This window comes from Leuresthes tenuis, unplaced genomic scaffold, assembly GCF_036924035.1.
Source record: "Leuresthes tenuis unplaced genomic scaffold, fLeuTen1.0.hap1 SCAF_12, whole genome shotgun sequence".
In the NCBI taxonomy this organism is placed as follows: Eukaryota; Metazoa; Chordata; class Actinopteri; order Atheriniformes; family Atherinopsidae; genus Leuresthes; species Leuresthes tenuis.
This window is the reverse complement of record NW_027325366.1, coordinates 31,778,770-31,804,814: the sequence shown is the minus strand read 5'-3', so window position 1 is coordinate 31,804,814 and position 26,045 is coordinate 31,778,770. Positions and strand designations below refer to the sequence as shown.

The window sequence follows — 26,045 nt, the reverse complement described above, 5'->3', positions numbered from 1 at the left end:
AGACAGAAAATAGGATTTCTGCAGCAACAAGGTGATTCCCAAAGAGCTATTAGCTGAAAACTTGGCATATCTCAGCATGGTGTGCAGTGTGTCCTTAAAACATTTGAGGAAACTGGACAAGTGGAGGACAAAAGAAGAAGTGTCAGGCCTAAAAAACTATCTACAGCAGATGAACAGGATCTGAAAGTGATGTCCTTAAGAAAGAGGAAAAAATCCAGCTGTGACCTGACAGGACCTGAGAGATGCATCTGGACCTTCAGCTGATCCATCTACTGTTGGCCCAAGCCTCATCAGAAATGGGCTCCATGGAAGGGTGGCTGTCAAGAAGCCGTTCTTAAGGAAGGGAAACAGGGAGAAAAGGCTGAGCTGTGCCAAATGACACAAGAAGTGGACTGAAAATCAGTGGCAACAGGTCTTATGGAGGGATGAATCCTCCCCAGAGCCCGGACCTCAACATTATTGAAGCAGTGTGGGATCATCTGACAGAGAACGGAACAAAAGGCAGCCCACATCCAAAGAAGAGCTTTGGGATGTCCTTCAAGAAGCCTGGAGAACTATTCCTGAAGACTCCTTAAAGAAATGACAGAAAGCTTGTCTCAGAGGGTTCAGGCTGTGTTGGAGAATAAAGGAGCTCAGACCAGATATTCACTTTAAAGCTGCTGAGAACTGATAAAAAACTCTGTTTCTGCCTCAGATTCTGGATTTAGATCCATGTTATTGGAAATATGTGAAGAAATTAGAGATTTGTAGAAGCTGTAGAACATGTCTCAGTGAGCAGATTATTTCTTTTCACATTGAGAGTCTTTTACATCCATCAAAGTGTGGTCAGTTGAACAAAGGTTGACCTTTTGGACTTCCACGAGTGTCTGAATGACCGTGAACCTTTTCTCCGACTCACCCAGTATCGCCAGCACAGTGTTGTCCTTCAGCACCTCCATGGACCCCGAGCAGACGAAGTAGATGGCCTGCAGGGCGTCCCCCTGCCGGATGAGGAACTCCCCCGGAGCGCAGAAGGAGGTCCTGATGATGAGGGAGAGCGAGCGCAGGCAGCCCCTGCTGGCCGACTCGAACAGGGGCAGCTGCAGCAGCTCCTTGTTCAGGTGCATGGCGATGTCGGCTCGCAGCTCGTCTGGGAAGTCCTTCAGCAGCTGTGAGGCCAGAGGGGTTCACATTTAACAGCTGCTCGGCCCGTTTTCATCTGTGGCTTCAGTTAACAGCTTCTGCAAAACTCCTTTAACATGTAACTTCGAAGGCTGAACTACGTCTGAAATATTGACTTCATTCTTATAGCTCATGATATATTTCCTCACAGCCTCACTCTGGTGGGAGCAGAGTCTGCCCCCTTCTTACCTCACTGACGTCTATCCCGTTGTTGACCGACCAGGTGGTCTGGAAACACTCCAGCATGCGCTGTTCCAAGGCTTTGGGCAGCCGGTGGACCCTGATGAAGTCCTTCAGGTCCTTGGTGCGGGTGTGGTACAGCGAGCGGCGTGAGTACATCCTCTGGATGATGGCCGTCACGTTTCCAAACACCACTGCATGCATCAAGGCTGGGAACAGAGACAGAGTGTCAGGAGAAACCTGGTCTTAGGTTTGGAAACGATGGGCTGCTTTATTTACTCTTTTCTAAAGTTTCTGTTCTGTTTTCAATCCGTTATTTGAGTGAAATGCCTGCTTTACTCTTTAATGTTCTGTGTGTTTTTGCATGAAACAGATTAGATGACTGTTGCCTGACTGGCTTTTATATGCAAAGAGAATCCCGTAAAGTTTCTGTTCTGTTTTCAATCCGTTATTTGAGTGAAATGCCTGCTTTACCCGGTCTCATCAGTCCCTGTTTCGTCTGTTCACCTCAGCCCATCCTGAAGACCTCCACCTTATTCGTCTCAGCACCAACCTGGTTTAGTTCCACTATGGATTTTTGTTCATTTGTATTTTGGATTCCTGCCTCTGGTCTCTTGTGAAGTTTTATTAAAGTATTTTGTCGGTGCACCTGCTTGCCTCACCTGTGTCTACATTTGGGTCCTTTCTTTAATGTTCTGTGTGTTTTTGCATGAAACAGATTAGATGACTGTTGCCTGACTGGCTTTTATATGCAAAGAGAATCCTGTAAAGTTTCTGCAGAGCAGGAAGCCTTACAGGATGTCTTATTTTTTTAAAAACCACTGTACAGCACAGCTTCAGTTGGATTACACTAAGGAAAAAAACCCTGTTGAATAAATCATTTATTTCCATGAACAAAAGATTATTATTATTCGAACCCCCCAAACGGCACCAAGCCCAGTCTGAGCTGTGAGTCTTAGTGTGAGGCTGACATTTACACAACTATCCCGCTTTGTCGGTTTGGTTGAACACGAACTCAGACAATCAGCAGCAGTAAAAACTGGAGCTACAGCAAATATTTCTTCCCTTAAAGTCGTCTTATCCCATCTCATAACATCCCATCCCACTGGGAGAGATAAACTGTGGTTTCAGGATGAGGAAAAACCAAAAAGATGTGCGTGTCCTTCATTGATTTCAGTGATTTATATGAAAGGAAACCTTTCATCTGTGCTGCTGTGTGTTATTAGCACCTAGTGGATCACAGTGGAGCTGCAGTCTCACCTCCTATGAGCATGGTACAGATGGAGAAGATCTTCTCTGAGTCCGTGTTGGCCGACACATTTCCAAAGCCCACACTGGTCAGACTGCTCAGAGCAAAGTAGAGTGAAGTCACGTAGCTGCTCCGCATCGACGGGCCGCCTCCCAGAAACCCGAAGCTTCCCGTCCCCGACCCGGCCGCCCCACCCGACACATTTCCGTAATCCTGGCTGGAGTTCCAGGTTCCCTGCCCTGTGACCTCTGACCCCGAAACGTTCCACTGACTGCTGTTGGCCGGGACTGTGGCGGGGATCTGCGTCGTCAGGGACGACAGGAAGTACGGCGAACCCAGGCGCTTCGCCAGTTCATGGAGCCAACCTGTGAGAAGAGAAGGGAGCGTTTCACTTCACAAATACCAACTTTTTCATCTGCTGGGGGACTGGGGGGTACCATTCTACTAATTCCCAGCTCACTCTCATACATTATCCAGATTCAGAAAAGCTATTCTTGTTCACTCCAGCAGAGCCTGAGATGTAGCTCTCTGGGTTCCTCTGAGCATTGCAGTCTGACCTTGGGGTGAACTCAACAGAAGAGCCCCTTCGGGCAATTTCTTGCTTTTCACTTCACGTTTTAAAGCATGTTTTTTTAAACTTTTAAAACTTTGGGACCAAACTTTGTCAGCCATGCTTGAATATAGGAGTGAGTTATTGTAGTGTTGCTACTTTTATATTCATGTGAAGTCCCTGCATTGATTTATTTTTTTAGGAATCAGCATCTTTGCCACCTGCAGCTTTGGGAGCCCGGTAGAACTCTGCATGCTTTATCTGCTGTATTAATAAATTCAGCCCAAACGGATCATGGCCATCCTCGGTGCAGCTCAAGAATGAAAACAAGCCCTTTTGACATGGACTACATCTTCTGAATGCTATGATCTGATCTCAGAGTCAAATGCAAACACGCAGAAGGTTCAGAATAAGCAACCAAACAACAAGCCGATGGAGGGAGAAATGGTAGAAAAAGGAAGAGAGAAAGGAAGCAGCTGAACCACGTACAGCAAAAAGACGGCATGAGAGGGCCCCTCTAATGTGAATCACACAGAACAATGTGAATGCAAAGACTCATTGATCTCTGACATCACACTCCTCAGGAAACAAGCTTTCATACCTTGTGTTTGTTGGGTCTCAGACCTGCCAGCACAAATAAGCAGAAGTGACAATCGAGCTGTGAGCAGACTCCCAGCAAAGCTAAACCAACAACATTAGAGGATTTAACACCTGAGTGCTTTCCTAATTACTTTGTCATTAGCACAACGTAACCTCTGCCAAGCTGTGGAAATACGGGCCTGACTGTGCCGGGAGATTAAAAAAGAGAAGGATTCGCTGGTGCAAAAGGGAACGTGGAGACACAGAACTGATATTACTGGTGCACCACAGTCTCTGAGGTCTGATGTGATTTTATTCTCTAACAGTAAATTAGGTTGTGGGCTTTCCTGCTTCCTGCATGTTCAGGTAAAACCTCGGAGTGGAGCACGGATCCCTCCATCCAAGACCAGGGTGCAGCTGTGGGTTAGTCCGGGTGTTGTGTTCACTGACAATTTCTTTTGGGAAATCTCAAGGCAAGATGTGATCTTTATCACTATTATCATTACAATTTGAGGTATATGAGTCCAAGTCTGTGTTTGAGCTTTATGAACTACTCAAGAAACAAATTACTTGACATATGTTGTTATATTCTTCTGTTCTTTTCCCTCTCTTTTGTATTAAATTAAGGTTAAACTACTTTGTAATATCAGCCACTTTGTTGTCAGTTTGCCTCATTAATAGCAGTGATGACACAGTCCCAATCTGCATGTCTGGCTCCATCTCAAACCTTCATCTAGTCCAAAGAATAATGCATGCAGCCAATTTCTGTCTCCTCCACCATCGCTGCTTCATTAATGATTCAGACGCGGGTTTGTTGCTTGAAATTATCAACCTTAGTGTGGCTCATTTCCATCCATGTGCCAGAATTTGGAGATTCCCAACAACAACAAAGAAGAAACGGCTCTAATCTGATCTTATTTAATTCGTAAGAAGAAGTTTGGGAAATGATAAACAACTATAAACTAGATTCAATTCAATTCAACTTTATTTATATAGTGCCAGATTACAACAATTGTCCTCTCAAGGCACTTAAGTAATATAGTCCAATTCAAGCCAATTGGAGTTAAATTCATTGTAATCATAATCCAATGAATTCATATAGAGCCAATTCAAAAAAATAACAGCTAACTATAGATAACTATGATATTCTTCTGAAGTCAGACACCACCTCATACAACTTTCCTTCCACTTCAACATCCATTTTCATTCTCAAGCACTCGAGAGGTAAAGGATCATTTTATTCCAGTTGACACATTTCTACCTCTTAGGAAAGCAGAAATAATCCAGAATTCATTGTGACTGAATTTATGGATCAAAGCACGATGTGTCATTTTGGGATGTTCACGATTAAGCTGTGATCAACTTCTTATGAGTTCATATGATTAGTCAAAGCTTTGTGGGCATCACATCAAGATTGCAACACAATGTGGGAATTATTAGCTAAAGGAGGAAAAATGAATAATACAAATAAAAACATCAAGAAAAGTCCCCTCGAGCCTTTTACAAGATTTATATCAGATTGCTAGGATGCCACTTCACATCCACCAAATGATTCAGAGTCCAGGACCGGAGGAGGGTGTGTTTGAGGCAGAAAAATGAAGCCGTTTTTATCAAACTGGTTGTTGAACAGAAACATTCGGCTGCATCAGCCAGTTAACCCAATAAGCATAATTACATAAACCTAATTATGTTTTTTGCTTTTGGTCATTTTTGAAAAATGAGCAATGGAAATGTGCACATCCGGGATTTTATTGATGCATTAAAACCTCATGAATCATAAATCAGTTGGTTGAGAATGAGTTTCGTGTGGATCGGAAAGCTATCGGGTCTCTGAAGTGTAAATGCATCCGAGAAGACGGTTTTAAATCTGAATCCAGGTGGATTTTATCCCAAAAAGATGATACCAGTAATGTGTTGTGGGGAGTTCTTTAACATCGCTCACTCGTCATCAGCCCAGGTGGGTCATATCTGGAATGCTGAGGAGTGAGATGTGTGCATGAGGACAGTGGAAAGGAAAGGTTTTCCATGTCAGTGGATGATTGAAGCATCAAAGCCCTTCAGTGTGTCTTATCCACCGCTGTCCAAGGTGCTGATTTGCTCTAACAGAGGTGACTGAACCCTCTGTGAACTGTCCGTGGTCCTGAACTTCTGTCTTCCACTATAAAAAGCTGCTTTTTAATCACATGAAACCCACTACAACGTGTATTAAGAGGGAAGTTCAACACAGCCAGCTTGACAAGATAATGGGAGAGATAATGTACCACAACAGTGAGCTTTCTTCTCAACTCTTTCCTCTTCAGGTTCTGTGCACGATCACATAAAAGGAAGTGTTTGATGCACCGTTTAAAGCTTCATTCACACAATGACACACTGATTGCCTGCCACTTCAGTCATGAGAAAAGCCTGTAATATGAATGGTCAAATGTGAAGAATATAAAAACCAGTGATGTAAACACGACAAAACGGGACTGAAATCAGAAAATTATATGGCCAAAATACCTGCCTGTCATTTATGTCAAGCTGCATAAAGATTGTCATTTTTAATCCTAACAAGGTGCATTTAGCTCTGATAGAGTCCCATAATTATAAGGTAAGACTCTTAACATATAGACTAATTCTGAAATGGATAATGGACTCATCAGTTCATGTAACTAACTGGTGGATGTTGTAATATCGTGCCTGAAATGTGAAAACAACAGTGAATCACAAGCATTAACTGACTGTCTAATCCGAAGTGACAGCCTTTTAAGTACCCACCTCGATTTAGATTTTCCTAAATCTAAGTCCAGCAGCTTTTCTTCAAAGTTAGCAGAAGTTTATTAATCAAAAACCTCCTGTATGAGTGTTAATAATACACCTCCCATTTCTATGCTATACGATACATCCTTATCTTCCTTTTCTGTCCAGCTCAATAAAAAAAACAGCTTGTTTGTGATGACCAAAGCTCACTGAGGAGCTTCAAGAAAGCTGCCGCTGACCTGACTGCAAATTAATAACAACCCTGCATTGAAAAAAACTCCTCTCACAGCTGACTGACAGAATGTTCCAGTGTTTTCGTGCTGATATCAGACCTTCATTGTGAATCCCAGTGTGTGTCAGATAAAGGTTAGACCATAGACCCGTCTTTGTTGTCCCCTGGATTACCTCTGCCTTTCTGAATAGTCAATTGAAGGATGGCTGATATGAGATGACTGCAGCGTTACTGTCTGTCATCGTGCTGTTTGCTGAAAGGATAATGACAGAATGGCTGGTGGAAATCAATAAGAGATGGAGGGAGACGGTGAAAACGATGAAGAATACACTGATATGAGAGAGGAAAGACACACAGTGTCTAAGCCGTGAGTTCTGTGGTTCACGGCTACGAAAACATGCTCATTTGCAGTACTTTGTGCCTTCTTGTCTGTGCTGAAACTAGAACTCTGCCTCAGGTTACAGTCAAAAGGATTAAAGTTTGCTCCCTCGTCCTTGGAAACGTCTGAACAAGTTTATCAGACAGAGTTTTGTGCTGGCCGCAGGATTTAAGATTCCCGTCTGAGAGATACTTTTCTCAGATGAGTTTTCAGGCGGGGCAAGGTTGAACCGGGAGAGAATTCTCATTGTGCGACATTCTCCAAACTGCAGCTGCAGCAACATCTGCACTGCTTTTGTTCCCTGGAGAAACCTGGACATCTGCCCTAACTTCACCGCGTTGCATCATGCTCAATTAAACAAACATTTACAAGTAAAAAACCTGCACAGAAAGCTAAAATACGCCCTCCGCAGAGGAAATGGACCACAAAGCCTCTTTAATTTCCACCACTGCCACCCCACAGACTGAATTATGATCCGATTACAGCTCAGTTTACTTTAAGAGTCCAGAGCTTTAAGTGAACTTTGCCCTTTAATTAGCTTCTAAGAATGCCAGTTTCTGCACGATGTGTCGTGATCTATGACACGACATCACAGTTAACGACAAGAAGAATCTGGCTCAGTATTTGCGTCATGGTGGAAGTGAAATATCAGAGTCCTCTGTCATCTACATATTGCAGCTTGCATACTTGTAATTTCTGAGGATGAGCATAAACGAATGCAGGAAACGATAAACACGCACAGCATGATGCAACGAGGAGAAGGCGGATGACTTAATCTAGAGGCGTACAGAGAAGTTTACCTGTAATATAAGACGGTTTTATGAGGCTGTGCAGCGACAGAAAAAACATTTATCCATCATATTTTCAGTAGGATCCACACTGATATAACTGTAAGTGGTAGGAGTTAGTATATCTAACATATTTAGATTGTGGGAGCTGTGAGATCCGTACAGAGAGCAGCAGTTTTCTGATGCTTTGTTTTGGTTTGAGGCCATATAGATGACGGTGGCGGCCGACTGCACTGTGACTCTGGCTGCCAAGTTCTGTAACACTCATGTTTCAAGGGAGCTTTAAATCAAATACATCTCATCCTGTTCTTTCGAAACCTCCCTCTCTAATTCTAATATGGATTTCTTTCACTCTCTAACTACTTATAAGTACGTACTTTTGTATTTTTTCTCATTTGATTTATTACGCAGCAAAAAAAAAAGGATTGTTTGTATGTAAACTGCATGTATGACTGATTTATCTGGTAATTTTAAACTACTTAATGTTGGTATGATTCAATGTTTGAGTGAAAATAATGATGTCAAACAAATGCACTGAATAAAATGGAAGAAAAAGAGTTTAACAATATAAAAGTATGAATGAAATAAAGAGCTCGACTACATCTTTGGAGCTGCTTTCTAACACAGACTGACCGATATCCCAGGAGCCCGGGCTTTCGAGCTCCCTGCGGCCGATGAAGTACCAGACGCAGGCCATCCAGTGGGCCAGCAGGGCGAACATGGACATGAGCAGAGTCAGGACCACGGCGCTGTACTGCGAGTAGCGCTCCAGCTTCTGCAGGAGCCGCAGCAACCGAAGCAGCCGGACCGTCTTCAGCAGGTGGACCCCGAAGTACTGCACAGACACAGGAAGACATCAGTTCACACACACTCTGAGGCAGAAAGAAACCGGAAATGTTGGGCAGGTTGACCACCGTGTGCTTCTCTGTTTGAAGTTATCAAATAGAGGGATTCATATTCCCTTCAGTGTGTGTAATCCAAAACAAGAAGCCACAAAGTCACATGCTTTGGAAATCTGTCACATGCTGTTTGGACTCCTGACTTTCCGAGAATCTTTTACAGAAGTCTTGAGCAATAGTTCTCCAGGCTTTCTGAAGGTCTTTCAGGCCAAATGACACAAGAAGTGGACTGAAAATCAGTGGCAACAGGTCTTATGGAGGGATGAATCCTCCCCAGAGCCCGGACCTCAACATTATTGAAGCAGTGTGGGATCATCTGACAGAGAACGGAACAAAAGGCAGCCCACATCCAAAGAAGAGCTTTGGGATGTCCTTCAAGAAGCCTGGAGAACTATTCCTGAAGACTCCTTAAAGAAATGACAGAAAGCTGGTCTCAGAGGGTTCAGGCTGTGTTGGAGAATAAAGGAGCTCAGACCAGAGATTCACTTTAAAGCTGCTGAGAACTGATAAAAACTCTGTTTCTGCCTCAGATTAACTTAACTTAACCGCTTAACTCTGACCTATGAATCATTCAGGCAGAAAAAAGGCTCCTAACTCAAGGGATGAACCAGTGTTGTGTCGACACAGAACAGACAACTTAGCAAAGAAGCCATTTTAAACTGGATCTTTAGGCACTTTGTTACCAGCAGCCTGTCACAAAGACACATCATTTGTTCCCATTTCTTTAGCTGCATCTATGAAAAACAGCAAAGAAAACACAGTTTGACAGACAGAAAATAGGATTTCTGCAGCAACAAGGTGATTCCCAAAGAGCTATTAGCTGAAAACTTGGCATATCTCAGCATGGTGTGCAGTGTGTCCTTAAAACATTTGAGGAAACTGGACAAGTGGAGGACAAAAGAAGAAGTGTCAGGCCTAAAAAACTATCTCCAGCAGATGAACAGGATCTGAAAGTGATGTCCTTAAGAAAGAGGAAAAAATCCAGCTGTGACCTGACAGGACCTGAGAGATGCATCTGGACCTTCAGCTGATCCATCTACTGTTGGCCCAAGCCTCATCAGAAATGGTCTCCATGGAAGGGTGGCTGTCAAGAAGCCGTTCTTAAGGAAGGGAAACAGGGAGAAAAGGCTGAGCTGTGCCAAATGACACAAGAAGTGGACTGAAAATCAGTGGCAACAGGTCTTATGGAGGGATGAATCCTCCCCAGAGCCCGGACCTCAACATTATTGAAGCAGTGTGGGATCATCTGACAGAGAACGGAACAAAAGGCAGCCCACATCCAAAGAAGAGCTTTGGGATGTCCTTCAAGAAGCCTGGAGAACTATTCCTGAAGACTCCTTAAAGAAATGACAGAAAGCTTGTCTCAGAGGGTTCAGGCTGTGTTGGAGAATAAAGGAGCTCAGACCAGATATTCACTTTAGAGTCGAACAAATCGTATTTCCATCCTAAACTGTGCTTTTGTATGAAACTGAATGTCGAAACATGGCAGAATACTCACCACACTGACGTTGAAAGCGTAGAGCAGGTCAAAGGGCAGAGCAGCAATTAGGTCCACAAAGAGCCAGGTGGTGACGTAGTGAACGCAGATGGAGCGGGCGTCGTACACCACCTGACCCGACGTGCTCACAAAAGTTGTTCGAAAGTTGAGCAAAATGTCTGCAGAAGACAAGAAAAACACGTCATTACTTTTATAACAGAAACATTTTCAAACACAGCTACTTTTACATGGATAACTCGGTAAAAGCTTCAGCTACTGGCTGTGTGGTCAGAGGAGGCCACCACCTGCTGCTCCACCCCTGCTCCACCCGATCGAGCTGCTGAGGACAAAACTAAAGAAGGAAAAACCCTCAAACTAACAACCACTGAAGACTGCTGCAGCGAAGAAGTCAAAGAATCACGAAGGAGGAAAATCTTTCTGTGGGGATGTTTCGGGACTTTCACACATCAAGCAGTTTTATTAATTTTCTCCATTTTATTTGAGTCTTTGCCAAAGATGCGTCCCAAAGAGCTGTAAGTACTAAATCCTTTGTGGAAATCCTCTAATTTAAGGTGGGAGTCTGCATCTTAAGCCCCTATTCATTAAATAACTACAACTATGAAGTCCTAAAAAAGTGTTTACAGATGCAACTCTCCCAAAAAAACTAATTAAAAAAGCAGAAACTGTGAATCTGTAAGTTCTGCTGAGGACAGTTTTCATGGTTCTGAAACAGCTTATGGACCGTTTCAGACACTTTGTCACTGTTGCAGAATCCTTAATTTCACACATTAATAAAGCTGTTTTTTGATCGATTCAACTCATAAACCAATAATGTTGTAATGCTCAATAACTTTCTCACAATAATGTCTGTTTTGGACCTGCTATCTGCCCTGCTGCACATCTGTGGTGATATCAGGATGAAAAACTAAACGCTTGGATAACAGGATGTAATGTTTGCTGGGAGAACGTATTGATAAACAGGCTTAGCCTTTCAGTCCAGACAAATGGGGAAATCGACTGACAGAAATCAGACGCTCAGTTGCGGGTGACTTCTATAATTTCATCGCTGATCTTTATTGATGGAAGGCTTGTATTCGCTCGTTTCCATTAAGGCAAATTGTCCGTTGAAGAGCACTCATGCAAACTTTCCTCAGCGAAGAGGACGAGACTGAAGGCAAAAAGAGGCTGTTTTCTGGTAAATGAGTTTGCAGTGAGATTTAATTGTCTTTTGTGAATGGCTCATATCCTCTTACTGCAACATGCATCATTAAAAACTCCAACAGAACTTTTATTACGCCTCACGAGCCTCACAGGGGAGGATGTTTAATGCCTCATCAGTAGGCCGTTAATGCAGTGATGAAAGAAACAGATCTGCCAAACTTTCAGATGCACCTGCTCATTCAAAGGTTCCTTTCAGCACCACAGAAAAATTAATCAGACCTAAAAACAGACTTTTTAAACCACATAAAGCCACAAACCAGACAAAAATGAGGAAACTAATGAGGAAAATAAAACTCAAGCGAATGATAAGTAAACAAAACGCAGAGATTCTTAAATGTACTCGAGCTTTAACTTCATTTCAAACGGCATTAAACAAAGACATTTGATGTTTTGTGACATAAACTTAATTCTGCTTGTTAACTTTATCTCATTTCATGCTGCAACACATAAAACCAGCTGCTATGGAGACATTTAAAGGTTAGTAAGGAAGTAAATAAGATCCACTGGACTCTTTCAAAGCTGGCCTTTTTATTCAAAAAGGCCTTTGACTGCTGACATGACTACGATCTGTGGATTTTATTATTTTTCATTATTACGTGTTTAACTTGTTGCACTGATGAAGAGTGCGTTAAAAATTAAATGTATTATTTTTAAATAATAGAAATAATGACATTTTAAAACAGATCTGGTCCTAAAGCAGCCTCCATGACAGGCTGTGAGCAGCAAAGATGTTCAGAGGATCTCTGGAAAATCACAAATGTGTTAAAAACAGTGTTCCTCAGAGAAAGACTGGAAGGGATCTGCATATTTCTGCCTCTACAGAGCAGAATATCATTAAAGCATTCAAGGAATCTGGAGGAGTTTCAGTGTAAAGGACGAGGGAGCAAGCCTAAGCTGGACCCCGTGACCTCTGACCCCTCAGACGCTGCATCAAGAACCGTCATTCATCAGCAGCTGATAGAAGCACATGGACAAGGGATTACTGTGGAAACCTTTGTCCAGCACCACAATACAGAGTTCCATTCACAAGCTTTACTGTGCAGGAAAGAAGCCTGATGTTAACCTCGTCCACTTCTCTGGGCTCGGAGGCGTCTGGGATGGACCGTCACACGGTGGAAACGTGTGCTGTGGTCAGACCCATCAGTATTCCACATCTTTGGTGGAAGAAATGGAGCAAAGAGCAAAAGCAGCATCCAGCCTGCTGTCAGCAGCCAGTCCCTGCAGCCAGGCTCTGTGATGGTATGGGGTTGGATCAGGGGGCAAAGCTCATTTCCACTTCTGTGACGGCTGCATTAATGCAGAAAAGTTCCCTGAGATTTTACAGCAACATATGCTGCCTTCAAGGCCACATCTTTTCCAGGGACGTCCCAGCATTGTTCAAGCAGACCATGGAAAACCACATTCTGCCACATTCCAAAGGCCTGGCTGAGGAAGAAGAGGTACGGGTGCTGGACTGGCTGCCTGCAGTCCTGACCTGTCCCCAGCAGAGAAACAACCGCCCCCCCGCACTGCTGCACACCTTAAGACCTGTTTAAGGAGGAATGGGACAAAATAACAGCTGGAACTCTGCATCAACTGGTTTCCTCAGAGTCAGAACGGCTTTAAGTGGCAGAAGGAAACAAAGTGGGAAAAGATTCACTGGAATAAAAGCTGATGTTTGTTAACAGATGAAATGAAGGTAATAAAGTTCATACCTAAAATAAACAGGATCTCTACGAGGATGTCGCTGACACTGGGGGGACTCCGGGGGGCGCTGCTGCTGCCTTCGTCCCGCCCTCCAACGACAGTGAAGCAGACGTTATAGGGCACAGTGACGGCCACGTAGAAGGTGGCCAGCAGAATCAGCCAATCCCAGCCAGCCTTGAAGGTGCCGTAGTGGAGCAGGATGAAGCGGGATTTCTGAATGGCTGCTACTTTGTACTCCGGGATCGGAGGCTTCTCCCCGAACATGTTCTGGATCAGATGAAAGAGAGGTGAATGTCAACAGAACGCTCACTTCAGGGCTTCGTAGTTCAAAGTAACATTGGCGAGTTAATTCAGTTAAAATGTTTCATTTTCAGAAGACAAAAAGGTACTTAAGGTAAAAATATGGCTCTGAAAACTGGGAATATTAGTTCTGAAAAGATAAGTAGGACCACATTAGCGCTTGAAAAGTTTGTGAACCCCTCACAATGTTCGATATTTCTGCAGAAACACTCTAAATGTCGAGGCCACAGAGGAAAAATCTAAATTTTACAGCCTATCATCCTACACTGAGCCCACAAGACAATATTTATCCACTTATTTATTATTTTAAACATTTGTCGTCACTTTGTTTTGTATATTTTAAGCACAAAGAAACAGAAAACCTGTAAATACAGAGTCAACACAGCAGCTCAGCCTCTCATAAGTCCTCAGCCTCGGTTACTCCGAACACAATAACACCCTTGAAAGTATGATTTGTTGATTTTTGGAGGTTTTAAAACAGGATTTTTAGTCTCTGTAGAAGAAATTAGGGGGAAAAAAACCTGGTCATTGTGAAGTATTTGATCGTTTATGGTGAAACTGCGCTGGTTTTGTTCTGGTGGGTTCAAACAGAGCACCACAGAGTGTAACAATTACTGCCATCTAGTGGCCAAGTTGGAGATAGCAGCTATCTCAAACACATCTATTTCAATAAGATAACATATTTTGTCGAGGAGAAAACAAGACATTTTGCTATCAGTCCAAAGACGTTTGTTCCATCAGGGAAAAGTCTTCATATTCTTGTTTTCTACCTTCATTTATCCCAAAATCTCTTCTCTTCTTCATGTTTTCAGTTCTTTGACAGCGTTCATTAGCAGCTTCGTTATCCTTGATGTCTGCATCAACAGCCACTGATTGATCCACATTCTTCTTCTTCGCTGCCCTCTGATGGTCCAACTCCTTTCTATCTTCTTTTCATGGTAGTAATACGTCTATAGAGTTGATTCAGTTGTGTTAAAAACTAATTCAGCCAAGCACTCACTCCACCTACTAACCTAAAAACAAGACTAAACTAAACCATCACCTCAAACATAATGTTATTTATTCTGGGCTACATTTTAGAGTCAAAGAGTTAACGATAATTGCTCAAAATCGGCATGTAGAGACCTTCCAAAAAGTCTTGTTTCTTACTTTCAGAGGATCTCCCGCCTCAGTGGGAGGAGCCAGGCCCTGGCTGTGAGGTGGGGTTAAACCTGCTTTGTGTGTTTCCACACTTCCCTGTGAGCCCAAAGGAAATGGGAAGACAAAATGACGGAGCTCCGCCTTCACACCATCTGTTGGCTGTGTAAAGGAGTTTTATAATCCTCTTCATTGTTTCCTCTGGCAGCTCTCTGCTTGGGGGCATGTTTCCTGTCAATCAGACAGGTGCAACAGCTCCTGAAGCTTGGCAAAGATGCTCTTCTAGCTGCAGACTCATTTGCATATGTGCAGGTGTTTGTTTTAGAAATTACAGGCTGATTCTATTTGGTTTACAATTACAGAATATAAAGCTATTTGAGCACATTGTTTCGTGTCAATTTGTGTTTTATGAATCTATTCATTCATTTGTTTGTTTGTTTGTTTATTTAATATAAAATTAAGAAGTTGAACGAACATCCTCCAAGTGTGTAAAAAAACATTTGATTGTTGCACTGATGTGTTGAAAAGCTTCATGTCCTTGGTTTAAAAATCACGATCATTAAAACTGCATCCTGTGCAGTGATAGCGAGTAAAGTGCAGGATGTAAACTGCATAGATCTGCAAGTTTTCACTGACATCAGCTAAATTACTGGGTATTACAAGGTGCTGAGCAATGTTTGGGTGTGTTGACTTTTTGAATTGCAAAGCTCGAGGAACAGCGTTGAGAAACAGCAAAGAAAACACAGTTTGACAGACAGAAAATAGGATTTCTGCAGCAACAAGGTGATTCCCAAAGAGCTATTAGCTGAAAACTTGGCATATCTCAGCATGGTGTGCAGTGTGTCCTTAAAACATTTGAGGAAACTGGACAAGTGGAGGACAAAAGAAGAAGTGTCAGGCCTAAAAAACTATCTACAGCAGATGAACAGGATCTGAAAGTGATGTCCTTAAGAAAGAGGAAAAAATCCAGCTGTGACCTGACAGGACCTGAGAGATGCATCTGGACCTTCAGCTGATCCATCTACTGTTGGCCCAAGCCTCATCATTTCCCTCATTTTCAGTGTTTTTTCTTTGTTCAGCCACTTAACTCTGAGCTATGAAGCATTCAGGCAGGAAAAAGGCTCCTAACTCAAGGGATGAACCAGTGTTGTGTCGACACAGAACAGACAACTTAGCAAAGAAGCCATTTTAAACTGGATCTTTAGGCTCTTTGTCACCAGCAGCCTGTCACAAAGACACATCATTTGTTCCCATTTCTTTAGCTGCATCTATGAAAAACAGCAAAGAAAACACAGTTTGACAGACAGAAAATAGGATTTCTGCAGCAACAAGGTGATTCCCAAAGAGCTATTAGCTGAAAACTTGGCATATCTCAGCATGGTGTGCAGTGTGTCCTTAAAACATTTGAGGAAACTGGACAAGTGGAGGACAAAAGAAGAAGTGTCAGGCCTAAAAAACTATCTCCAGCAGATGAACAGGATCTGAAAGTGATGTCCTTAATGCTGGGATCACACCAAACGGTTTCCACAGTCCCAGACTAAAAACTGACAGTCTTTAGGAGTCTGACTGGAGTCTCGTTAAGTTTAAGGCGTTAATCTGCTGGTGTCTTTCCCCAGTCTTGGGCTTCAGCTCATATCAAACGTGTTTAATATTATCGCAGAAACACAATCAACAACCAATAGATGAGCTCTGACAACATCAGAAACAGGAAAGCAGACAGTCAATAACAAACATGTCGGCGGACGTAGAAGAACGAGCGACCAGCAGGTGAAAATGGACTGTCTGTGCCCATATTCTGTGGCGTTTTCTCTTCTTTTTGTTGGGTTTTTCACTACAAACCACTGCACAGACCAGAGCAGCTGCAGCTAAAAGCTGCTTCTCCTCCATTTTTGTAAAATTTCTGCTGAGCATGATGGGAAAAACCTAAAAAATCTAGTTGTCGTCTTGTAAATAGCGACCCTACAAGATTCACAGTGTTTGTAAAATCTTTAGTCTGAGGCTCGTCTGGGACTAAAAACTCTAAACACTAGTCTTTAGATGTGAGCTGATAGTCTTTCAGAGTCTTTTCTAAGTCTTCTGGTGTTTGGGGAGCATAAGAAAGAGGAAAAAGACCCGACACAGGACCTGAAAGAGTTTATAAAACCGAGTCATTTGCATCGAGGCTGCTGATACAGAGAAACTCACATTGTTGATCTTGAGCTTGCTCTTGTCTTGTTTCTGCAGGTGTCCAGACAGCTGATAAAGCACCGCTCTGCTGCGGCGCCGGTTGGCGTTGAAGCCTGGAGGCCGAGTTACCTGGTGCACCTCCAAACCCGTCTCTTCATCTACAAAGAAAGAAGGAAACATGCTGAGCTTCGAACACATCCAGAGCTCCGGAGGAGGAGGAGGAAGCATGTCGACTCAAACACGGCTCAGAGGTGATGCCTTCACAGACTGAAGGAAAAAATCAAGCTTCATCATGATGTTATCCAAGTGAAATAACCTGATCTGATGTGCACATGCTGCTTTTGTGTAAATATTTGATCTGATATTGATCTGTTGTCCATCTTTGAGGCCCACCATTGACCTGAGGAGATTTTAAGGTGGAATTCTATCGTCTCCATTTAGATCCATATCTTTCTCTATAGAGCAGAATCAATACTAATGACGAGCAACCCCACAAACCTCTTCTTTTTGTTGGGTTTTTCACTACAAACCACTGCACAGACCAGAGCAGCTGCAGCTAACAGCTGCTTCTCCTCCATTTTTGTAAAACTTCTGCTGAGCATGATGGGAAAAAAATAAAAATGTCATCCGTTCTGTGTCATATGAACAAAAGTCTCCATACAGACAGAAATTGATTGTTTAATGGATAGATCGTGTCATAATCCAAACAGAAAGTATTGCAATGTTTATTTCCACCTTTTGTTTCCGGCTTCATTTGTCCTCTGACCATAATATGATGTAATTGAAAAGGTTTCCTCTCATGTAACCAAACGATTTCATTTTCATCAAGTTAATACGATTTGTTGGAAATATCCAGGATAGGTTTCAAGCATTCAGATGAAGTACAAAGAGAGCATCAGTGGGTTAGGGTTAGGCTTTTTCTCTCTGCATGCCCAGCTGGGGGTTAGTCAGACATACAGATGCAGCCTCAACAACTGTGTTTATCCTATGAAAGGAGGTCGCTGCACCTGTTCTGACACACCTGCGTCGTATAGCTGCAGAAACTGTGTCCTTTTTATAGTTTTAAATGAGACAAACTGGTCATGAAGAAGTATTTTCACAGAGTAGTCCAGCCTATAGGACCAGCAGGGTGGCTTTATGTGGTCCAGTTCCCCAATAAGGTTGATGAAAAGTCTTTAAATGTCACCATATCAGGGTAACTTTGTCTGCTGAACTACATTTCTGCCACTTTAACAGACATGATTACATTAACTCCACTTAATGGAGTCATTGTAGAATAAATCAATCTTCTCCGGGTCATTATTATACAGTTAAACACCATCAATATCCATCTTCAAGCAAAACCTGTTGATTTTCGTTGTTTTCCATCACGTTTTTTGCACTGAACAATCAAGACTCAGTCCAGCAGTTTTACTTTTATAAAGTAAAACATTACTTTGTCATAAAAATTAAAGCGTTATAGTCAGACTGGATCAGAAGGGACGGCTGCATTCGTGTATATTTTTGTGTTTTTACAACATTTTCAACACAGTCCATGAAGCAGAATGCATCTATTAGTCTCCTGGGACACGATTTTCTCCGTTTTTCTTGTAACAAATGTCCCAAAAGCAGCGATTACTGTGCGTTGGGGGCTGTGGCGTTAAATATATGACTGAATTTATCATGTTTCTAATATTTTACTTTAGAAATTGAATTAATCTGACTGAATTTTGTTACTTTTTCATTAGATTTTCCAGTGAAAATAAAAGAAAACAAAAAAAGTTTGCTCAAATATGCAGATTTTTCAACATGTGTATATGAGGACTAGTTGAACGAGCACTGAGCCATCAGTACAAAGTAGTTTTACGGTGAACTTAATCCTAACTTTCCTGTTTCAAACAGAAAACATAGACGTCAGAAGCCCTTTATGGACATTAGAACTGAAATGACTCACTGGACTTGTTGCTGTTAAAAGAACAGAACAGAGACTCTGGGTGCTCACCTTGGTTTAAGCCCCAGACAGCAGGAGTCCAGAAAATACACTAAAAAGACACTAAAATACACTAAAAATACAGCTAATTTTGTGCAAAAATGCATTCAAAATTGTACATGAAGACAAATGTGAGTCTTCAGTTTGTGATAGAAGTCAAAGTCAAATTTATTTGTAGCACATTTCATGCACAAAACAATTCAAAGTGCTTTAAATAAAATAAAAGCGTTGCAGCAGGGAGCAGAAAAAGCATTAAAAATATGTAAAAGAATATAAATAGAAAGAAATAAAACAATTAAAATGAATAAAAACAAGCAACAGTCTGGATAAGTTAACAGATATCCTGCAGATTTCATGCATAGACACATGAGAAAAGAGATGTTTTTAACCTGGATTTAAAAATGTCTCCATTTGGTGACAGTTTAATCTCCTCTGGCAGTTTGTTCCACTTATTTGCAGCATAAATAAACAGCTAAATGCTGCTTCTCCAGGTTCAGTCTGGACTCTGGACTGGACCAGCTGAACCGAGTCTTTGGATCTCAGAGCTCTGCTGGGTTTATATTCTCTGAATATATCACAGATAGAGATAGAAAATACTCTTGTGGTAATGGGGACGGTCGCCTTCTAACAGGAAGAACTCTGCTGACGCAGACTTGGTCGAACACAGAAACCTTTTGGGTCCGTATCAGAACCACAGAATGATGCATTGAGCCTGGAGAGATCTTAAAAGCCCAAATGTCCGTGCAACCTCTGTCTCACTGTGGGTGTTTCTTCCCTTAAGGTAAAACCCTCCCCATCAACAGAAGATGATAAATAATGCCTTTTCTTCTGCTGATGAGGCTGAGGAGTGTGTTATTCCCAAAATGTTTTATGTTCTATATGAATTTCCTATCTTGAGACCGTTTCCTGCACTCCTTCGCACAGCTGGACAGTTTCAGACTCTCTGTGCTTTATCTTCTGATGCAACTCAAAGGGAAATAAAGGGAATTGTTGGCATGCTAGGAGGAAATCCTAATGTCCAATGTGAAAGAAGAGTAAACTGTTTAAAAGTGTCTTGGCTGAAAGGAAATAATGACAGATATTCCATTATTTTTTCTCAACTGGAGGCCGTTGATGTCGTAAGTATCAGAGAGCAGAGGGACATTAATAATAAACTGTTGATGGCATATCTGTGGCACCAGCTGGCCTCGTTTGACTGCCTCAGTCATCTCCTAAAAGCGAGCGCACTGCTGGGCTTTGTGTGCACCGGGGTCAATTAGCTAAAGGCTGACGTCCTCCGCTTATTAATAAAACATGTCGGAGCATATGGAGCCCAACAAACCTGCAATGCACCCTGGGTTCATCAGTCTCTCAGAGCAACTTTCAATGTGGCTTTTTCAGGCAGCACGAGCGAGGTTTGCAATGTTAAAAAAAGCTAATTGTAAAGATTAACGTTGTTAATCATTAAAAGATGCCAGTGAACTTATGCTTAAACTAACATTTTAATACCTCATTTTGTTCAAGAGTCTAACTGAATGCAAAGATGTAAATGTTGAGTTTATTATCCTTCAGCATGACAAAAAGTGACCAAAACTTTGCATTTTGGAAGCAGGAATCAATGAATGTATGAAAAAAGGACCAAACAGGTGTTTCAGATACATAATAAATCTCTTTTTAGTCGAGTCTTTGATTAAAAACTAATGGTTGAAACTGTTTTGGATCTAATTGAAGGAAACCTTTGCTGTGAGGAAACACATGAATGTGAGAAAATAAAAGCGTTACAGTGTTGAAGACGGCAGCTCGAGAGTCTAATTTTGATATGCTTTTATAGAGAAAGAAAGATAAAACTTTCTATATTCTCTAAAATCTTTATCTCTCAGGCTCGGAGAGATAAAGTGCTTAATTTCTGAGTGGAATCAAGAAGTAGTGGTCATTTGGGTCTTCAGCTGGGGCAATAGAGGCCATTTTAATGGCTACAGGGCCACGCTGCCTCAGGTTTTATTGAATCTTTTAAATGGTATTGAGGGAGCATTGAAATGGGAACTTCCTATCCCGCCTCTTGTGAAAGATAAAGGGAGACTGTCTGGAGTCACTGAGGTAACCACAGGAATAGTAATCACACCAGGGGTAAAAGAGTATGTTTTCGATAACTAATCACTTATTTTCCACTTATTTGTGCTCATCTCAGTGATGTGAACTGAAGTCGAGTCACAACATCATCAAAGTGTTGCCTCAAAAAGTAAAAATCAGCTGATATTTAACTTTTTTCTGCTTCTGACCCATGCTCTGATCACCTTCTAACCTTTCTGATTAACATCTCTGCACATTAAATATTTTCATTATAACTAAAGGTTATTGTAATCCACCACTGCCGAAACCTAAAGGTGACATATTGTGTAAAAATCCCTTCTTCCTGTTCCTGGGAGCAAATATCAGAGCGTCTGAAGGCACCAGCGAGTGTGAAAAGTCTGATTTTCACTCCTTCAGTTGGCTCCGCCTCCTCTGCTAAGCCCCGCCCCTTCACATCCACCCTGCTGGACGGATGAAGCCAGCTTCTGGTGGAAATGTTCTGCTGTCAGCTGCACTGAGGAGCATGCATCTTCCATCCAGCAGCAGCCTCAGAGGATATAAGAGCCCAGTGGATAAACTATATCTGAGGCTAATGTTCCAGCAGAGTTAGCTAAAGACTGTGAATGTGCAGCAAACACTTTTCATCCCACTGTTTTCAGTGTCCAGTTCGCTGGACTGAAGGAACTGAGCCACAAAGAGGATCAGTTCCAACTCTCAGAGCCTGAACTTCAGAGCAGGGAAATGGAAGCATCTGAGAAATAATTCCTCATGGTTTATTTACTGATTTATTTCTTCCTTTAGCAGCAGCTAATGCTAACAGCTTAGCTAATGAAGATGACGTACACCAACTTCTAAGGAGTTCCTGCTGCTCCTTTCTGAAAGATGAACATTATTGTTCCCACATTACTTTGTTAGCTGAAGCTTTCTAGCTGAACGGTTCCGTTCTGTGACTCAGACAACCTGCAGCTGTGTTTAAGGTGTGTTTCCAACACAACACCGGTCCTCTCCTCACTCTCGGTGTGTTAACGTTACATTATCGGCATGTTTCTGATAAAGATGGAGGTCTCCAGGTACAACTGTTTAATGAGGTTAATATATCCAAAATGTTTAAACGCAGTAATTAACGGTTCACATGCATTACTACGAGTTACGCTGTGCACATCTCCGGCTTGGTCCATTACTGCTGATGAGAAAGCATAGTTTGCTAGCATCTGCTGCTAACTTACAGCTAACTGCTAGCTTACAGCTAACTGCTAACTTACAGCTAACTGCTAAACTATTTCCCTCTGGGATCAATAGAGTAACTAAATATAGAACTTGGTGAGTAACTCCTGACCTCCCCAAAAGCACGGTTTTGATTCTCCATCCTAAAAACAGGTGTCAAAACAGGGCTGAGTCAGAGAGCCGCTGTGCTTAAACCAACAAGCATTTTCACCAAAGCCTGTGTCATACAGCTCAAGAAGACCTCGGAAAATTGTGCAAAATTGTTAAAAAGAGCTTAACATGTCACCTTTAAGGTTATCTTTAGTAAATAATTAAATTATATATCAAATATCTTTTTAACTTAAACTGCTGCCTCTAATCTAAGGTATCAGAGAATATTTAGCTACAGCAAAGAAAAGCATTAAATTTAGCCATTTTTCAATGATAAAAAAGTATTTTCTTGCTTGTCAACCCACAGTTAACTGCTTCTCTTTGCCAGACTCCAGTCTAGTCTATAAAATGATGATAATAAAATGGCTAATTGTTCATATATTTATTCGCTATTTAAATGTATAACATGTTAATTGGTGAGTAATAAAGGTGGAGAGAGTGGAGTTTTCTGTCTCATCTTAAGCTAAGCTAATGGGCTGTTTGCTGCAGATTCACTGCACAGACATGAGTGACATTAATTTTAACTCACAGCCAAAGTGGTGAATAAGTAAGTTTTCCAAAATGTCACAGCTTTCAGGAACACATTCATAGACACAGCGATAATGTCACTGTGCATAATGGAGACACAGGAAGCCGGGTCTCGGGGTCCTTAAAGCACTTGCTCAACATGCGTTTGCCGTTGGCAGAATGGAAAAAGGCAAAGGAGGAGACAATATTTGCATGCTGTGGGGTAGATTCTTCTTCCCATTATGCTGTGTTCATGGATGGCGCTGCATTGCTGAGCATCCTGTAGGCTCTCAGGGGGGGGTCTGTGTGTGCTGCCAATAGATTTTAAATAATTAATAAAGTGAATTAATACAGTGGGAATGCGTCTGAACAGCTGCGTCTGTCTTTAAAGATAATTTTACGTGTGTTTGTGGAGAGGTTTGTAAGTTGAGCCAGTCACAGCCTCTTCTTTGATATTTCTTTTTACTGTTACAGTAAATGTGTTCCCAGCATTCAGCCCCTCATGCTGTGCCATGTGCCATGTGCCATGTGCCATGAGCCAGACTGCAGAGGCAGGTAAATGCGATCGTCTGCGTCAACTCTTTCTTGCACCATTAACGTTCATTTCTCGCCCAGAAGTGCTCGAGTAAGCAGGAATCTGAATGTTGTGTTGATGGTCGGTAAGCATTTGAATCCTCCTCCATCTTTCTCTCTGTTCTGCTGTTTGTCTTCTGCTCTCCAAAGCTGCCAGCTTGAGTTAACAAGACGATAGCTCATGCGGTCGGTAAAAAAACCGAGAAAATGGCATTAAAACAAGCATAGATCATTTCTGCTTTTGTTCAGACACATGAGAGCTTTTTCCCACCATTGGAAGCGTCTCTGAGAGGCAAAAAGCTCACATTTAAAACCTCAACTTGAGTCTTTATTACTTCTGCTCCTCCTCCGCTCTCTTCATGGACCAACTTAGACTGTGTCAGCAGCAGAATTTACCGGTTTTAAAGTGAGATATATTGGAGTGCGTCTTCTGCAGGGTTAGAAGATATTTTCTCTGCACCTACATTCACATTCTGTTGTTTCTGTTCTGCATATTGTGGCCTTTCACTCTGTTTTCACAGAGAAAAGACAAACTGATCAGCTACTAAAAACTGGCACAGTGTGAATCATTTATGTGCGGTCCAGGAAAAAAGGCCTCATCCCAACAACCAGCAGATGTTGTTGGTTGATTCGGTTCCTTTTATGAATGATGGAGGTGAGCTGATCCGTGGATCTGTGCCCATCCTCCAACAAGTTTCACATCATTTATCCAGGTAGTTTTTATTAGAGGGATAAAATTAATCCTCCAGACTTTAAAACCTGCTCCATTAATTATTGCTTTGAAATAATGAACTTGTGCAATGATCAATTAATATAATATGAAATTATTTGCTATTTTCACTTTAATTTCCAACTGTTTTCATTTAACCTTGTGTTAGCTCAATTAATCTAACTATATTCGTAAATTTAATCTATAAATTATTTATTTATATATTTATTCTTTGCATTTAGCCTCAACTTATTTCCCTGAACTTTTTATGTCTTTGATTGTTTTTAAATCTACTTTTTTTCCATTCATAGAAGAATTAATTAGTCTTTTTTCCCCCCCCTCCATTTTGCATTTTCTCCCCCCATTTAGTTCCTTGTTTTCCTTTTAAATTTCATCAGATTTTACATTCCTGTTTGTGAGAAGCTGCAAAGATGCACGCTATATATGAGCAGATAGGAGAGAAAACAGACGTAAACGGTCCAAACAGAGCAGAAAGTGAATGTAACACCATGTTATTAATATGCTAATCAGCGTATGATGTCATAATGTGATGTGAAATGACTTTTTTTCCTTTTAGCAAACTTTAGCTGCGTTACTTTAAGGAACAGGAGGTTAAACTAACACTTCAGGGCTGCTGAGGCTTCAGTCCATGAAATATTGGAGCGGATCAGCACTTGAACATGATGTTTAATTTCAGTACTAGACACATATGTTACAAAATAGAGTTAGTTTAGGTTTAAAAACCGTCAAGAGTGTCAAAGGAGATGTGATATTTAAGAGTTTTTATTTGATCTGAGTCACAGTATGTCTTCCAGTAATGAAAGCAGTGTGTGTGTTGTCATTTTTATGGTCCATAGACTCATGCTAACTGTGAACTCTGCTGTAAAGTAATCAAATCACGCAAAGGGAGGAACAGCTGCAACAGGCTGGACTTCATCACCAGCTCCCTACACCATCTGTAAAAGCTGTTAAAGGAAGGATGAACAGTAGGTTCCCACCCCAGATGTTTGCTGTCTCCAGCACAAGCAGGAGGATAACTGGAAGCTATCAACTGCTGAGTAAACTGCTGAGTGGGCATAAAAAGTGTGGTCAGGTTTAGGCCGTCCAGCTCGTTTTGACAGATATATCAAACCATTTCTAATATGCCTTATTTGCTGGATTCGTAACAACAAACAGTTGTGTACAAAACACTCAAGTGATTGCTCTGCCTGCTTCTAATTAACTCACAAATGCTGCACGCTAATTTAGAATTTGGCTTCGCTCACCAAGCGTCTGCATTATCTCATCGTTTCCCAACAGCAGCAGGCTGGGTGCAATCTCTGACTGAATGTTCACAGGGATTTGAGGAAGTCATTAATAATGATGAAATGTTGCCGCTGACAGACTGGTTTATTTAATCAGGATGAGATTTAAAGTGGCGGGAAAAAGGTGATTGAAATTATTAATTGACGTTTAATTGTTTACTTGCATTTACAATAAATGAAGGGAGCTGAAGGGCATAACGGTCTCTCCACCGGTGGAGGGCAATTAAAATGTTACAGCTGAGCCTTCTGAGGGGTTTATTGGACTGATTTGCATTTTTAAGTATTCAAATGAAACTGGTTTCCAGCTGTAGTAGCTCTGCATGCTCCGATTAGTCTGCAAGTTTTATGTTTATGTATTTAGCAGACGCTTTTATCCAAAGCAACTTACAGGTAGGCATGTAAGGTAAGGGGGTCTTGCCTAAGGACCCCTAATGGAGGTAATATCTTTCATGCAGGGGATTTGAACCCAGGTCTCCCACATGAAAGATGGAAATCATACCACCACACTATCCAGGCCACAAGTTGGTGCACTGCCTTGTTTAGTTTGAAATTTGACGAGTCATAAAGTCACATTTATCACAGAATAGGTGGATAGAACAGAAGAGAACTTCCGACATCCTTAAATGTGTCTTTTTAACTCCCCGCTGGGTTCATATTGCATTAAAATTATTAACAAACAAAGTAACTTTACTCAAAACCTTCGGCTAAAAGGCTCGATGGTGAGCTACGGTAAAACTTTGATGGTGTAACAAAGAGAAATAGTTTTAGTTCAGGCAGAACTTGTGTGAACTGCTGACGGAGGAATGATGGCGTTAAA

General features: G+C 41.7%; 1 protein-coding gene across 1 annotated transcript in view; it reads right to left on the bottom strand.

The window, feature by feature from the left end:
- Positions 1-26,045, bottom strand: part of kcnh3 (potassium voltage-gated channel, subfamily H (eag-related), member 3) — a 164,872-nt gene that overhangs the window by 23,178 nt on the left and 115,649 nt on the right. The window contains exons 5-11 of the mRNA XM_072397547.1: positions 16,762-16,901; positions 13,149-13,407; positions 10,255-10,412; positions 8,491-8,692; positions 2,602-2,955; positions 1,351-1,550; positions 899-1,148 (exon numbers count right to left, since the gene is read on the bottom strand). Of these exons, the coding sequence (XP_072253648.1) occupies positions 899-1,148; positions 1,351-1,550; positions 2,602-2,955; positions 8,491-8,692; positions 10,255-10,412; positions 13,149-13,407; positions 16,762-16,901 (1,563 nt within the window). The remainder of the gene's footprint in view (positions 1-898; positions 1,149-1,350; positions 1,551-2,601; positions 2,956-8,490; positions 8,693-10,254; positions 10,413-13,148; positions 13,408-16,761; positions 16,902-26,045) is intronic.